General features: G+C 40.8%; 1 protein-coding gene across 1 annotated transcript in view; it reads right to left on the bottom strand.

Moving 5' to 3' along the window:
- TFAP2D (transcription factor AP-2 delta) overlaps positions 1 to 2,393 on the bottom strand; it is a 46,479-nt gene extending 44,086 nt beyond the window's left edge. The window contains exons 1-2 of the mRNA XM_032214648.1: positions 2,355 to 2,393; positions 855 to 1,352 (exon numbers count right to left, since the gene is read on the bottom strand). Of these exons, the coding sequence (XP_032070539.1) occupies positions 855 to 1,352; positions 2,355 to 2,393 (537 nt within the window). The remainder of the gene's footprint in view (positions 1 to 854; positions 1,353 to 2,354) is intronic.
- Positions 2,394 to 16,921: the final 14,528 nt, after the last annotated feature.

Genomic DNA, 16,921 nt, shown 5'->3' with positions numbered 1-16,921 from the left:
TGTGGGGGCTCTCATTTAGTTACATTTAGTTAACCCGTCGGTTTTCACTTTCGGCTTAAAAATTCTTTTCTCTTTTTCACTGAAAATAGAAAACCACTTTTAAACATTTTAGAAGGAATAATTTAAAAGTGTTATAATCTATATAGTTTGAGGGAGGAAATAGTGACAAAAACGTGTTTTTTTAAACTATGGCTGGGTCAAGCGCGGTAACCAGTATCCACTTAATCAGATGTAGCCGGGAAAATTCTCTCTCTCTCTTCCCCCCCTCCCCGCGCCTCTCTCTCTCTCTCTCAATAACCATTTTACGACGGAAAAATATGTTTGTGTAAGCAAAAATAGTCGAGTGCTTCGAGATAGGCAGAGCTGAGAGGTAAGCCGAAATGTAGGGAGGTCTTTATTGTTTACATTTCTAAAGCACCCATAGAAAAAAAAGTCCTGGCCTTAAGCCCAGGAAGAGAGTAAGCAAAAGAAATTGGCTGGATTCGTGATGGATGGAAGTTCAGATATAGTCACACCCAGTACTACTTTCAGAGCTACTTCACCTACTAACACCTCTGGTCTTATTCTGTAATCTTTCGGGACTTAGTAGGAAATCCACCTTCCTGGGTTTAACGTTCCCTGGAGGAGGGCGGATTTTCCTTTCCCCCCTTCTGGGAAAGGCTGACATTCGGTCGCGACGCGTCCCGCCTGACTCTTACACCGAATTCTCTGTAGGAGCTGCGGACGAGGGACTACTAGTGTGGCTGGGCAGGGCAGGGCTAGAACGTCCAGGGCAGGAAAGGCGAGGCGTCGTGGAAAGTTAGTGGAGAAGAATCGGGGCGATTCCGCGCGCCCAGGAAGCGCATGCCGTTTACCTGCAAATCGTCCGCTCCCGAGGCCGCCAGCCCAAGGCTTGGTCCCGGCAGAAGCCTTTGATCTGGATGCATCCCATATTGGGTGCCATGGCCCATAAGAGAGAGGTCGTGCCGGCGGTAAGCGTCTAAACACCCAAGTTCGCGCCTCTGCTCGTCCAAGCAGGAGGATTTGAGCGCCCGGGCGTTGTGCAAATTGATGAAGTCGGCGGGTTCTCCATGGTGGATCTGCTGGTAGTATTGCTGCGAGTGGTGGAGCGAATTCAAGGAGTAGGCGTCGGGGTTAACCGCCGGGTGGCTGTGTTGGAACTCGTAGTGGAAGGACTGGTGGTGTAAGGGAGCGTATTGGTGGTTGGCAGAGAAATAGGGGGTGGCGAACTCAGTGCCGGTGCCGGAATAGGTGAGCGGCGACGAGGAAGAGTAGGCGACGGTGGAGTTGGCCACAGACTCCAAGCATCCCAGCTGCATCAAACGGTAACTGTTTGATCCATCGTGACGTATCTGTAAAGGCAGAATGGTGGAAAAAGGTAACCAAAAGGGATGGCAGGCCGGGCATGGGGAAAAAGCAGGGCGGCCCGAAGTACCCAGTCCTGTCTAGCGCTCTCCCCGCCCCCAGCCCGGTTTTCTTAGCCTTGGCCCTTGCCTACACCTTGGGCTGATGCCGGCAGCTCTGAGCTACTCTTTGCTTTGGTTTCTTTTCATTTGTTTTAAACGAGAGAGACAAAATCAAAGTGTGAGTATGGGGTTTTTTTTGGGGGGGGGGGGCGGAAGGGAGTAAAACCTGCGCCTGAAAGCTAGAATCAACACCGACTGGCCAAAAAGTCGCTCTTTCCCCGTATTCGCCGTAGTTGCTTTGGCGAAATCGCCCAACGTAAAAGCCGCTCCGTTCCCCGTTGGTGTCAGGCGCAAACCGGCGGCTTTTCGGATCCTGACTCCTTGACTAAAGCCGCAGGCCCCCTTACTTTGGAGCGCAGATTCCACTGCTCCGTATCGAGGCTCTCGACACGCCTTTACCCCTTTCTGGTTTAAAAAGATATCCGTCCCGTAACAAGCCCCTACCCAAACCTCCCCTTCCGACAATCTGAAGGGGAGTTGTGGGTTGCTGGGCTCCCAAGTTCCCAGCTGTCTCTCTGGCTACTTTTTCCAGCGTTGCCAACATTTCCGAGCACATTCTCGCGCCGCTCAGTCTGTTTTGGTCCGGGCAACCGTTTGAATGCGGCAGCGGTTTGCCCCTTGCCTGTTCCCGGCGACAGATGTCATAACGAATTTTCGCCCTTTACTTCCCCGAGTTCTTTCTGAAGCCGGATTATAATTAAATGTAACGGTCCAATGTGGATTAACATACATACACAAAAAGGAAAGCGTGCGCAAGAGAAAGAGAAGAAAACCCAGCCATACACACGCGCGCACATAGAGGCTCATTCGAACACACACATGCATAAGCATACACGCACACACACACTCACACGCGCACACACACGCGCGCCCACACACACAAAATACCTCCGCATCGTGGACGAGTCCTGGAAAGGTAGTTGACATTTTGCGTTCTTCGAACGAGGCGTAAAATTAAATCCCTTCTCCAAATTTAAAAGGAAAGAAAAGAACCAAAGCCACCATCAAACCAAGAATAATTTCTTTTTTTAAAAAAAAAATTAGAAAAACTGCCGTCGTCTCCCGTTTCCCCCAAATGTGGAAAAAAAATAGAGACACACATATATATTCTGTCTAAATGCAAAAGTGTTCCCCAGTCTGCTTGTCGATATCGCCAGCCCTTTTTCCGCCATACAAGCCTTTTAAAAACCTGTAGGAACAATTTTCCCCTCTGCACAAAAGCGGCTCCCCGGATCAGATTTTGTACTTGCTGGGTATTTCTTTGGCTGATGTCGTAGGTCCCTTGGTAATATAGAAGTTTTGAAAATTAAGCATCAGCACTGAGAACTGGGAGGACAATAGATAGAGCAGCTTCATCCCAGGAGACAAGGAATAAATATTGTATCTTCGCCTAATAAGGAACTGGAGGTTCTTTCAACGTTTTTATACATTTTCCCCTTCGCTCTTTCAGAACGCTTTTTTCTCACCCGTACTTAGGCAAATGTGGGATCCCCGCATTCAGCACTTCCACGCCGACCTTTTAAAATTCATATTATTGGGAAGATCTAATCTATTACATCAAACAATATAGATGAGTTTAAGCTAAACTACCCTTTTCGATTGGTAAGTTGCTTCTTTTAGCGCACTGTTTTTGCTTTGTGTTTGGGTGCCTCCCCCCCACACTTTTGACCAGGGCGGAAATTTGTTTTGTATGTAATTGAATTTCTCTCCACCACCCCAAATTAGGGAAAACCAATTAGCCTAGTTGTTGTTTTTTAAAGACCAGAATCGAAATTAGGCCCCCACCACAGCCTAATTCTTTAATGTGGGACATCCTACATCAAATCACGTTTTGTTTTGTTTTTAAGAAAGCGTTTCAAAGAAAGAACTTATCTGAAACCTGGGTGCTGTTGCGGTACGTTTTATTTATGTACTGCACATGCAGTCTCACACACGCTGACATATAGTGGAAATAACATTGAACGTGGAACATCTGTAAGAGAATGATGGTCATTTTCCACTGGACAAATATACCGGCAGTGCCACAGACTTTATATTATTTGGTGGAACTCTAATCAAAGCTCCCCCCCCCCATCCCCCTATTGATTCACTACAATCGGCCAAGTTCCTTTCGGGAGGTGGCCCGGCAGAAACACCCTAGCCCCGCTGCCTGCGTCGAGGCGCCTGCCAGCCTGGTCTTGCGCTGAGCGCTGTCGCCGCGCCTGGGTGAAGGCAGGGCGCGTGGGCACCTGGCATCTCCCTTCTGTTTCCGGCGAGCTGATACTGCCAGCAGTGGCGATAAGGAGCGGGTGGTACTGGCTTTTAATTGCCATTTAATTTGCTTGGCTTTTAAGTATTTAAACCGCGAAGGGTTTTTCGGAAGAAGCCGCGGGCGAAGAGACAGGTGGGCTCTGTTTGAAGGTCCGAGGTAGGGGAGGGTTTCTTGCTATCTGTTTGCGCCGGCTAACAGGAGCTGTCAGTCAAGCCGCTTTTCTTTCTACAAATGGACCCGGGCACACGACCGGAATGGCAATACGTTGTCGGGAAACGGCCAAGGCGAGTTTCCAGACGGGCCCTTCCCAGGGCTCAGTAGCAAACCCCTTTAGCTTCGCCAGGCTTCTCCGAAGGAAGATTCTGGCGACGGGAGTTCTCGCTTAAGTCGTTCATGAGAAAGGAAATGGGACAATGAGACCGCCTCACATTTTGATCTTGAAAAGCTATTTATTAATTAGACTCCGGTGACCGTTTGTCAGCCTTCGGGCGCCGTTCGAGTTTCGCCTAATAAAGATGGGCGAAGAAATCGGGGCATCGACCAGGCTGCCCTACAATTATTTTAGGACGCTTCCAGTTGTGCGTTCTGCAGGCAGAGCCACCTTCTGCACATTTTTCCAGCGGGCAATCCCTCTGTCCGCTTGCTTGCTCCCGAGTAAAGATCCTTGGCTCCCTCCCTCCCCGTCCCAAACTGCAGCCCTCCTCCCGACCTGGCGCCGACTCCTTTCGAATTACCTCCTCTTTTAAACGTCTGGTGGCCCACCCAGACCTGGACAGCCACCTGCTTCTTAGGATAATGACAACGATTCAACAGTCCAATTCGGAAACCTGAAGGGGCCCCAACTCCAACCGCAGCCTCCTATGATTCCTCTCCTTCCTCAGCCCCGTCCCTGCACAGTCTGGATTTTTAAGCATTTTCTCCGTGTAGGAATTCATGGAAACTCCAAACTTGGCATATAGTTTTGTAAACCCTTCCTTGGCTAAATAGAGGTGCTGCCTTATATGGATTTATAATCCCAGACGCCTCGCTGTTCCCCTTTGGAAAGAAGCCCCATCTACCTCAATGGAACTTCCTTCCTCTCCCCCCCTCCCTATGGAAATGTGAAAATAACGCTTAGGATCAGGCGGTCATACTCCGACTTCCTTCGCAACTGGACTGAAAAGGAAATCCTGCCAGATCAACCCATAAATGGCCTTGAGGACAAAGGTTTGGGAGTAGGACCAGATGAAACCGCAAGAGTTCTAAATCTGCTGCCCCAAAATCTTCAGCGCCCTGCAGCTCTAAGAAGAATCTGCTCCCCAACCTGCAGTTGAGCTTTCTCTCAATTTGATTCCCATAATAATTGTTGCTGTCACAGAAAGTTTTCCTTCATTCCCCCCAGAAAAGCGAGGGTGGGGGAGCTGGGAGAAGAAAGGGCCAACTGGAAAGGAAGTAAGAAAGTGCTACATTTTAATCTTCCTTGTTTTCGTTTAGGCTGGTTAGCAGTTTTCACTTCCCTGCAGCCAAAACAAGGCAAGAAGAGGTGCGCAGTCCTCGCCAATCTCCTCCTCAGCTTCCTTGGCAAAAGAGAGATTCCTCCAGAGGAGAATGTAACTCCTCTGGTCCAGCAGAGCAACAGCAACAGGGGCCTCTTTCCATAATCGGGGAAATCAAGGGTTGAAACAAATAATCTGGGCTCTTGAGGAGGATAGGAAGATTCTGTTATGCCAGCTGCATTCACCATGCTTTGAGTGTGCTTGGTGGTACCCTTTCAAAGGAAATCATCCAAAATTACACATACATTCCCCCCTCCCCCATGCAAAAATTGTCCACATCCAAGTGTAATTAATACAAACTGTAGAATGGCTTCTCACTTGCTACCCTAAAGAAATGAATCACAGTTTTCACTTAGCTAATTGATCCCCTTTTGTGCTATCCTGGCTACAAGAGCAGTTCTGTAAAGCTGGAACACGATAGATGGTAATAAATGAACGGCCTACTTTACAGCAACCTCTCCAAAAGTTTTCACAGCTTTCATCCGGGCAGCCTCTGAGAAAGGATTTTGAAGGAATGGGGAGAGAAGCAGCATGGTCTGGAATGAGTCTTGTGCTACAGTGGCAAAGTGTTTGGTTGTTGGTGAGAAAAAGGAAATCTGTGTGCTTTTTCTTATCAGAACAACATGTGAGAACCAGTCTGATGTAGTGGTGGAGGTGCTGGCTGAAAAATTAGTAGACTGTGGGTTCAAGCCCCACGTTAGCCATGGAAGCTCACTGGGTGACTTTGAGCCAGTCCCTTTTTCAGTCCCAATCCACCTCACAGGGTTGTTGTGGGGAAAAGAGGAAGAGGAAGGCATATTAGGCATGTTCATTGCCTTCAATTATTTATAAAGTAATAAAGATAGGATAAAATAAACAAATAAACATCAACATGCAATCTAAGGAAGATCTAAGTGGGGAAATATTACTGTTGCTTCCTTTCTAATTATTATGTTTCTTTATCAAATTTATAACCCACTGACTCCTTGAGAAGATTAGCAACATAAATCAAAAATGTTCATAAAAGTTCAAAAATTACAATGCCCCAAACTACATTACACAATCCATAAATAATAGCAGTATCAAAACAATACGTTGAATTGCTTCAAATTTAAATGTATTAGATGAACATTCTTAAAAATGATTTCTGTGCTTTTGCCAGTTTCCAGTGTTTACTTCACGTTTCCAGCCAAAAATGGGCATAGGATAAAATGGATTCATTTAATGACTGCAGCATTTTTTTAATGATCATAGAGTTTGTTTAATGACTGCTGTGTTCATTTAATGACTGCTACGGAAAACCAGGCATAGTCACATGCTGACCGACTTAACAATTGCCAAACTTATTGTAATTCAGATGGAACAGAGAAGTAGATGTAAGAGTAATCTATGAACAGATGGCACACAACTCTATATCCACACTAACAACTTCCAGTAGCTACACAGAGTCATTGAAAAGCATGGGGGACAGGATGGAACCTTGTGGTTCTGTGGCTCAAGGACTGTGGAGCAGCGATCTTCTCCATCAGAAAGCCTATTCTCATGGAAGAAGCTTTAACCATTACAAAATCACACCCCCATCCCCCAATTCCACAAGACAGTTCAGGAGAACATTATACTCAATGGTATCAAAGCTGTCCAAAGATCAAGAAGCACAAGCCAGAAAACACTACCACTTTCATACTCTCTGAACAAAAATGTCCACCTGATCAATGCTGCTCCACACCATACCTTGACCAGAAACCAGGATATTAAAATATCATTCCAGACATTTCATCCAGAATTACCTGGAGCAATTGTCAAGAGGGGAGGGATGGAAGGATGCCCTTCAACAGAGAACATAGCACCCTCCCTTGATTGGACTCCCTCAAGGGGGCCCTCCTGACCAATATCTAGGAAAAGAAAGGTAGGTCTAAGGGACCTAAGCACATCCAAGCACCCTGCCCAAGAGAAAAGAACTCCAATAAAAGAAGGCAAACAAGTGCACTGAGTTCCTCCTATTATATATTTTTAATGGCGACATCCATCTGCTGGCAAATACGAATGCTTTGATCAACAATTAAAAGAAAAAAAAAGAAAAACCAGCCATTTAAAAACAGGAATTATAAAATTATATAAAGATCTTTGGAAGGTCTTATGTAGCGATATAGAAGACCTAAAATGTGATCTGCATATGGCAGCAAAGTTTGTTTAAATTCAGCTACCTGTATCTTCCAGATACCACCAACAGGTTTTATTAGGCATGCCAAAGTTTTGAACACCAAACTGAAAATTAAAGGAGACCAAGGCTATGGTTGATTCATTTCATAATGCATTTTGATTAACAGTGATATACGGTATTCTTGTTAGGAAATCCTCAATAGAGGGATTGGAGGAGTTATTATTATCCAAGAAATAAATTACATAAGAAATTTAAATTTCATCATCCTTTGATCCCAAAAGTTAATTGTCACCACATGACAGGTTATTTCCTGTTTTCTGTGATGCTGAAACTGCTGATTCATGTTTAGCAGCAAAGGTATTATAATGCCCAAGAGTCTTATTATATGAGTTTTGATGATGCCCTTTCATAAAACAAGATTATGCCAGATGTATTACTTAGGTAATAGATTCTGCAATTTTCTTATCAAGGCTGTTGATAATCTATTTCAAAATTACAAGTATATGAATTTCATAATACGAAACTGGCAGGGTTTCATTTTGTAAAGACACCTGAAGTATCTCCAACACTAGAGGGGATAGCTCCTTGAATTTTCTGCACTATTCTATACTCATTCCATCTAGCCCTAAGGCCCTTCTGGATTTCACCATTTCAATAATGTTGTCACATATGAGCACTCTCTTTAAGCAAATGTCTTCAACGAAATATGTGTCCCATTAAATGCATTTGGAGAGCAAATTTGATGTAGTGGTTAAGGCATCAAGCTAAAAATTAAGAGACCATGAGTTCTAGTCCCACCTTAGACACAAAGTCAGCTGGATGTCCTTGGGCCAGTCACTTTCTTGCTCAAAAACAAGCAAGCCACTTTGGAAAATCGTTGCCAAGAAAACTGCAGGATCCTTTCCAGGTAGTTAGAGAATAGGGCACAATTGAATGGAAGAGAAAATATATATTTGTAGTTATAATAAAAAAGTGGGGTTTGTTTAGTAGAGAAAAGAAATAACATTAATTGTAACTCTAGAAAAATAATTTGATATGTTGCAATTGGATTATTCTTCCTGCCAAGCTGACTGTCCCCCCCCACACACACTTTTTTCCCCAAGAAAGCAAAGAAGATTTTCTCTCCTAATTCTTACTTATAGTAATATCTTATTTAGGAGTAATAGTTGTAACTCATGATATATCTATGCAATAACATTTGTTCTTCTTTGTTTTTAAATACATTTTATTTATTTCATTTTCATTTTCATTTTATACAATCACTTATATACTGTGCGTAACAAAAAAAACAAAGAGAAAAAAAAACAAACAAAAAAAAAAACCCCCAACATAACACTTCAATCCCCCATACACCCTCTCTTCTCCCCCTCCAACTTTCATTTCACCCCTCCAGCATTCCCCTCTTCTACTTCCCTTCCCCCTCAGACATCTCCCCCTCCCTCCATCTCACCCTCCTTACATTCCCTCTCACTCCCTCTTTACTTCTCCCTCCTCTTTCCCTCTTCTCCTCGCTTTGGTGTATCCATCAGTTTTTTTTTTTTTTTTTAAAAGAATAAAAGAGAAAAAGAAAAAAAAAGGAAAACGAGCCGCAGTATACAAGTGAATTCTTATTGTTCTAAGAATTGAAACTGTAATTCCACCCTCCCCCCTCCCCCCTATAATCCCCCCTCCCTAACCCCCTTACGGCTTCGCAGGTCCCATACCCGGCATAATTCTTTAACAAGCATTTGAGTATAATAAGGCCAGCTAACTTTAAAATTAAAAAAAGAAAAGAAAAGAAAAGCCAAAAAAAAAAAAAAAAAGAGAATAATAAAAAATGCACACACACCTAAAAAGAAAGGGGAAACAGAGAAGGGTCAATAAACCCACTACGTTAACACAGCTTCCCATTATCTGTAAATCTTAAACAATGTAGCTCATTCCAAATTTCGATTATTTTACTACTTGCAGGGTTTCAAACTATATTAGAGCCAGGTAAGTTGATCAATTAGGATTCCCCAACTAAAAGTCTCATTGCTTTGTCTATCTATTCAAACCTTTAATTTCTCTCTTTTTTATCCGAATATCCAAACCTTTCTATAAAACCATTAAACTCAAGTACTTCTTTCATTTTTCATTTCCAACACCTCCCTTTCTATCCTTACCCACCTCCACATGTAAATTTTTTACCTTCCACCCTGCCTTTATCCATGTCCATATATATATTTTATCCGCGTCCATTGCTCCTCCCATATTTACTCCACTTTCCTGAAGACTCTCCGACCAATCTTTCTTGACCTTATATTGAAATAGCAACTCAAACAAATATCAGCTTGCATTCTAGCCCCAAGTAGTCTAATTAAGCTTTCGCTACCCTTCCCTCTCCCACGCGCCTCCCAACTCCGTTCGTCCCAGACCACAACTCAAAAAGATCGCAATCTCCGCTCTCCTCGCCTAAGAAAATAATTCATGCGCAATTTGAGTTAGAATTCAGACAAATCTTATGTACAATATGTGTCCACAATCAGCAACGCTTCTTTCAGTCTCCATGTCTCATCATCAATATACCACTTTTCCATTTTATCCCAGACGGAAATCATAAAGCTTTAAGAACATCGCTTAGTCTTTATTCTTTAGTCTTCTGCCCTTCCGGAAGAGGAAAGCAACACCCTCCGCCTTGTAGCCACGTGTCTCGCTGTTTGTCTTCTCCTTCTCCTTGTCTCTCTCCAGGTCCGGATGAATCAGGAAGTCCCGCCTTCAGGGTCTCGTAGTAAAATTCTCGGGCTTCACAGACAGAGTTAATGCGGTGTTTTTGGTTGCCAAATGTAACTGTAATACCAGCTGGGACTTCCCATTTGTATGGAATCTGAGAATTTCTGAGTTCTTCGGTTAAGAAAGCGTACTCTTTCCTTGTTCTTAATAATTGAAATGGTATCTCTTTAAAAACAATCAAGTCCTGTCCGTCAATTCTCAACCTCTTGCTGTAAAGCCTCTGTATTATCTCATTTCTGGATTCCCTTGTGGTAAAGTATATTATTATGTCCCTCGGAAGCTGTCGCTGTTTTGCTACCCAGGAATTCTGGCGGTAAATTCTTTGAATCTGCCAATCAAAGTTAAATCCCGGACTTCCCACCAAGCGGCTGAAAGCCTCAAAGAAGATCTGTTTCAAATTCTCCTGTTGGTTTTCACGCAGTCCTCTAACCCTTATTGCAAAGGCAGTCTTATTATAATTTATCATGACAAGTTGTTTTTGAGCATTTTCCATTTCCTGTTGTAACGTTTGAATTTTGGATATCAAATTAAGGTTAGTTTCTTCCAAAAGTTCCAATTTGTCCTCCGCTTCAGCAATATAATCTGTCATGACTGTCATTACTCCGATCATATCCTTCTTTGCCTGAGCAATTTTAGCATCAAATTGATCATATAAATCCGATATCAGTTGATTAATTTCCTGTCTGAAGTCATTAAGCGTTTTGAGAAGAAATTCTTGTGTTAACAAATCTCCCGTGGAGGGTGTGGGAGGCAAGGGTAGCGGCTTCATAGCAGTTTTTAGAGATATGTTATTAAGGAAGCGCTTCTGTTTAGATTTGGGAGCCATTCCAAAGTAGAAATAAAAGACAAGCAATCAAGCGAGCCAAAAATCAAAGTCTCTGCTCCCCTCAGTTAATCTTTTAGCAATTAGTACAGAGAAGCCTTCAGGAGGGTAGGGCTGGCTAAGTACGTCACATCAAACACAAAAACTACGAGATCGCCATCTTGTGACGCAGCTAAAAAAGGAAGGGAGCCTTTTGCGAAATTGAAGCTGGTATTTTAGATAGTAATAAAAGAAATTCCTCAGGAATGGTCCCCGCCCGGATTGACTTTTAAATAGTTTAGCTTTGTCCTGGGGGGGGGGGCAATCTGCCTAGGCTGCAAAAAAAGGCAGCGCGGAAAACTGGCCGGAGTAAAGGCTCAGCTAATGTTGAACCTCTTCTCCATTCACAGCAAAAAAAAAAGCTATGAATTACAAAGAGATCCTAACGACTGACCTTCTCCCTGCCCCTTTCTGCCAGAAAGGGGAGATATCTATAGATCTTATAAGATATACGAACCAGAGTCCTGGCAGGAGCTTCGTTGAGCTCCCGACGGCGGCAGGCTCCACCCCCCGAAGCCCAACATTTGTTCTTCTTTGGATGAGTGTGTAAAAAAAAAAAAAAAAGCAGTATTTTTCTTTAGGTTCACCTATTGCCATCACTGCCCTACGCCAAGTATTTCACAGACTGTTCACAAAGGGATGTCACATCATATGCTGTGTGATGAACAAATGGAATAATGTATGAATTACAGTACTTCACTGAAAGACATGCATGACTTATGATGCGCAGTAAAATTAAAATTCTTTTGAGAATGTGATGTGCAGAATGTGATGCTGAGATTGATGGTCATTCACATCTGGAATGTTCTTTATAGGTTTTACAATGAAATTGCTCTATGCAGATCTTGCTTCAATTAAATAAAATGCACAGAACCTATAAGTTCACCCTATGGGGGAAAATAACACACATCACCAATGGAGGGAGTATTTATGTACTTATTTGTGGCTTACTTACTCTAGTCATTAACTGGAGAAAATATTTTTTTTAATATTGCACAATAGTGCACAATAAAGCCAAGATAAGACCATAAAAAGACAAAACAATGCAGCATACAAAATCAAACTAGAACCATCATAGAAATGAAAACATTCACTATTAGGTAAGCCTTTTGCACTGGACTGTGTGTAGTGTACAGAGAACATCCATGCAATATAGGATAAAAGAAAGTAATTGAGAGGAATGGAACTGCAATGAGTCAAAGAAGATACATTTTAAACTTCTAAAACACTGAATGTATCAGTGAAAAAACAAACAGTTAACCTCTGGGGTTTATTTGTTGAGTAACAGGTGGAGTAATCTCTCAATGTGTTATTCTGCTGTTTACAGTTCTTCTCCTGGAATTTCTCGAGTGTTCCTCAGCAAAGTTGTTAGAAATATTGAGCGATCCAGAATGTATGGCCCGATGTTGGCTTTGGTTAGCATCTTCTCTACCTTGCAGGTTTGACATAAGCATAGTTCATCGGTAGCAATTAAAGTACAATTCTATTCCTGAGTATGAATCAACATTAAAGCAATAGCAGATTGGATTGAGTTTTCAGGTATAATAATGTCAGAAAAGAAAGAAAAATCTTCCTGTATGCATTTGCTCAATCTTCCCCATGCTAATTCCTTCTCAGTGTGTTAGGAATCTTATCATATTTTCACAGCAGCTACATAGATGCTGCTGGGGGGAAACTGCATTTGTTCACCTTTCCATCTACATTAATTGTTAGTTTAACTTGCTTGCTTATGTCACTGCTTTGCTTAATCTGTATTATTTAAGGTCCCTCCTTTGGCCAATTAGAACTACCAACAAATTACATCACTTTTAATGGTCCTGAACTGTGTTCTTCCATAACAAATATCGGTGTGCATATCTTCATAGTTCATTTTCCATGTGATTCTTTGCATCTTTTGCCTAGATTGTCCAGGGACTCCATTCCTTCAGCATAAGATTTTTTTTTTTTAAAAAAAATCCAAATCTTTCCTAATATTCTAAATTGCCGGTTTTAAGAAACTATAATACAATACAATACAATACAATACAATACAATACAATAGCAGAGTTGGAAGGGACCTTGGAGGTCTTCTAATCCAACCCCCTGCCTAGGCAGGAAACCTTTTACGTTTCAGACAAATGGCTATCCAACATCTTCTTAAAGACTTCCAGTGTTGGAGCATTCACAACCTCTGGAGGCAAGCTGTTCCACTGATTAATTGTTCTCACTATCAGGAAATTTCTCCTCAGTTCTAAGTTGCTTCTCTCCTTGATTAGTTTCCACCCATTGCTTCTTGTTCTACCCTCAGGTGCCTTGGAGAATAGTTTGACTCCCTCTTCTTTGTGACAACCCCTGAGATATTGGAACACTGCTATCGTGTCTTCCCTAGTCCTTCTTTTCATTAAACTAGACATACAACTACCGGTAATCTGTTCATAGAATCTAAATCATACTCCTTTGAATTCATAATATAGCCTTTTCTATGACAGTGCTAAATGCAGGTTAGTCCAAAATTTGCATAAGACTTGAAATAGCAAAGCCATTATGCCAAGCCATGAGCAATTTTAGAAAAGGAAGTGTCCCTCAAGATTATCAAGTCATAAAAGAGTTTGACATTGGCCAGTTTGGATAACAGAATGATGTTATCCAGTAGCTGAGGCTTCGTATAGTGAAGAATGGCAAAGGATCTGCTCAAGATAAGTTTGTAAAGATCCATATACATCAAATGTGGGAACCTTTTTCAGAATTATTATATATTATTATATAGGCATGCTCTAAGAAATGCAGTAATGGATGACTGTTTCATCCATTATGCCAAGTCATAAGCAATTATAAAAGAAAAAGTGTCACTCAAAATTATCAACTAAAAAAAGAATTTGACATTATCCATACTTACCTAGAAAGAAAGAGCAGAGGAAACTGATCTGTGAATGCTGGTGTGCTGATTCATTGTCCTTAAATTCTCAAAGACCTTTGTCTAGAAAGGCCTTCAATTCTTTTGGGAGAACCTGCTCTTGACTTATTTAATATTCACTAAGAAAGAAAGAATGTCCCAATTACTCAAAAATGAAAAACTGTCTTAGGGTCGTAACAAAAGATTCCACACAGACTCTTCCAAGTTCTCAATTAGAACCTAGTCATACTTCTCATAATAAATTTCTGTATAAAAAATATCAGACTAGATGACAAGCTGTTGTTCCATTTAAAAAAAAACTAGATTTATGTCATTTTCCAGATGCATTTTAAGGATCTTGTTTTTTACATTTCTTTGTGGTAGCTGAGAAAGAAAATATCTGTAAACTCTGATTAACATCAGATTCTTTAGATTATTGAGAATTATGCCTACCAGTAATAACAAACCTTATACCTAATTAAATTCATAGCACTATGGTATGCCTGTACACCATCAAAATTATGGCATCACTTCAAAATAATCCATTTGAAGATAAGACTCAGCATTGGCACTCACAAATGTTGGCAACTGCAGGTGAAAGTGGTAATTTAATAAATTTAGTAATTTAATAAATTTATATGCCCCCCAATCCCGTAGGACTCCGGTAGGAGTCAAAGGGACCTTAGTGAATAATGAGATCCACCTAAATATAAATCTACTAGCTAAGATCCAGTTAGGGAAGGAGTACACAGGTGAAAATGCTATGCTATGATTTCCATAATTTGTCTGAGATTAACAGTCACCCATAAATATGGGAAATTTTGTTATTGCCACAAAACACCGATATAAATAATTATTTTTCCACAATCACGTGCAAATTAGATTTTGGAGAAGGGGTCATCTTACATTACCTGATAAAAATAGAGAAGCTATTTAAAACAAAGGGTTGGGCTGTAAATGCAAAGATGATGAAAAGCCCAGATGCCTTTGAAGATTAGTTTGAAGATTAGCCCTTGCTTGGGAAGGATTGCTTTCTTGGTGAATTTTAACCCTTTTTGTAATCTCTAAAGACAAGACTCATCTCTCTTGTCTTTCCTTTTCCATCTAACTACCTTTTCCTCTCTCCTCATTTCCATCCAGTTTTGCTCTCTCCTTTCTCTTTATTTTCTTTCTTTTTGCAGCTGCTCCTTCCTTTCCTCCGGGTTCCATCCTCCTCCCACTTTCTTCTTGTTTTTGCTCTTTCTCTTGGAAGAAAGGAATACAATGTCTTGGTGTATTTCTATATGTAAGAGTAATCGGGATTTCTGAAAGAGATTGATTGGCATATGCAGATGGGTATCAATTAATTTTATCAATTAACTGTCTTATTTTAAAGTCATTTTTTCCTCCCTCCCACCCTTCTTTCCCCTCTCCTTCCCTATCTTCCTTCTCTTTGGATTGTGGCTTCTAACAAGTACAGTATATGTAGTAGATAGGTCCAATAGACACATGATCAAACAAGTGTGACGTAAATTGGCCAAGCTAAGTTGATAAAGTTGATAGGCATTGTATAAAATGTGTGCTTGTATTTATAATGCTTCCTAAACAATCTTTTATTTGGAGGATCACCTTAAATTCAGGACTGTCTTCCTTTCAGATAAATAGTTGCATTTTGCATATGACTCATTTGCAATATTTCATAGAAGGATGTATTTTGCCAGATTTTTGTAGCTTTGCTCTAGATCTAGGATTTGTCAGTAAATGCTCACTACATGAAGGGCAATGCTATTAATTTTTTTTAAGCTATTATTCTCCCAAGGGTATGAGAAGCTTGAATAAATCTATGATTAAGGTAGTGTTTTTGTCAAAATTTGAATACATATTTATTCATGGTTTGAAACATGAAGCTTTTATTGACTCAAGAATCCAAGATATATTGCACATATTTTCCTTGACTTTTTGCTATTAAAATGCATATGCTGCATTCCCCAGACTGAAACCAGCTACTTCAGAGATAGTGGAATCCATCGGGGGATATGTATTTATGTTTTTAAAACATATTTTAATTTCCCCATTGATCATAACTCATGAATAAAATCAAGATATTCCCTGAGAATTACCACTTAAAATTAAGAATTAAATATGATATGGAAAAAAAAACCACATCTTCAGCAGCCCAGCAATAAAATGGGTAGTGAAATTTCATTTTTAATCAGCAAGTGATCATTACTGAATGTGAGTTTTTGTTTTAACAGGAAGAAAAGGAAGGATTTCAAAAATAATTTTTCTTTGGTGACAACTAATATCTCATTGTGTGTGCTGACAATATAAACTATGGAGTCAGTTTGGTTATGTCAGTAGATAAACCTTAACCCAATTGTCCTGTTGACAATTGGTGGATTCTCATGAATGAAGGATGAATGATCAAAACCTTAAAACTTTAGAAATCTCAGTTTTGAAGTCTTGGTCAGTCTTGGCCAAAGCTCTTATTAAATAGAATTCTTTCCATTGATTTGAGATGGGGTCAAGATGAGGTCCCAAACATGTCTTTGAGATTCTGTGCTAGGAAGCACAGAAGAAATAGAAAATAAATATCTGAGAATTGATTTTTAAGGAGATCAGGCACGTCATTTGGAAGTAATTTTACATGACAGTTAAACTTGGACATGCCATCTGGTGAGAACAGGCTACCTTGTACACACAAACAGAAATATTTGATCTCTAATTCCTTTGCTATAGGTAGACTTAATAGGGTATCTCTTGAGATGGCAACTGAGAATGCAGATGCATCCTTCCATATTAGAAAAGGTGTTTGCCTTGAATATAGTATAATATTCATTATTTCATAGGAGAGAAAATTACATTAATGATAAACATGGAATTTTACAGAGAACTATATGACAATAAGAAATGTAAATGCCAAAATATAATACATTCCTCTTTTCTCCTTTCGTGTAATTAAAAAAGAAGCCAAATGGAAAAGGGGTATCTATTTTGCATATATTACAATCCTGAGCTATAAACTAGAGACAGCTATAGTTCCTACCCAAATAATCAGCATTAAA

This window comes from Thamnophis elegans, chromosome 3 (genome assembly GCF_009769535.1).
Source record: "Thamnophis elegans isolate rThaEle1 chromosome 3, rThaEle1.pri, whole genome shotgun sequence".
Taxonomy (NCBI): domain Eukaryota; kingdom Metazoa; phylum Chordata; class Lepidosauria; order Squamata; family Colubridae; genus Thamnophis; species Thamnophis elegans.
This window is presented reverse-complemented; position numbering and strand designations above follow the sequence as displayed.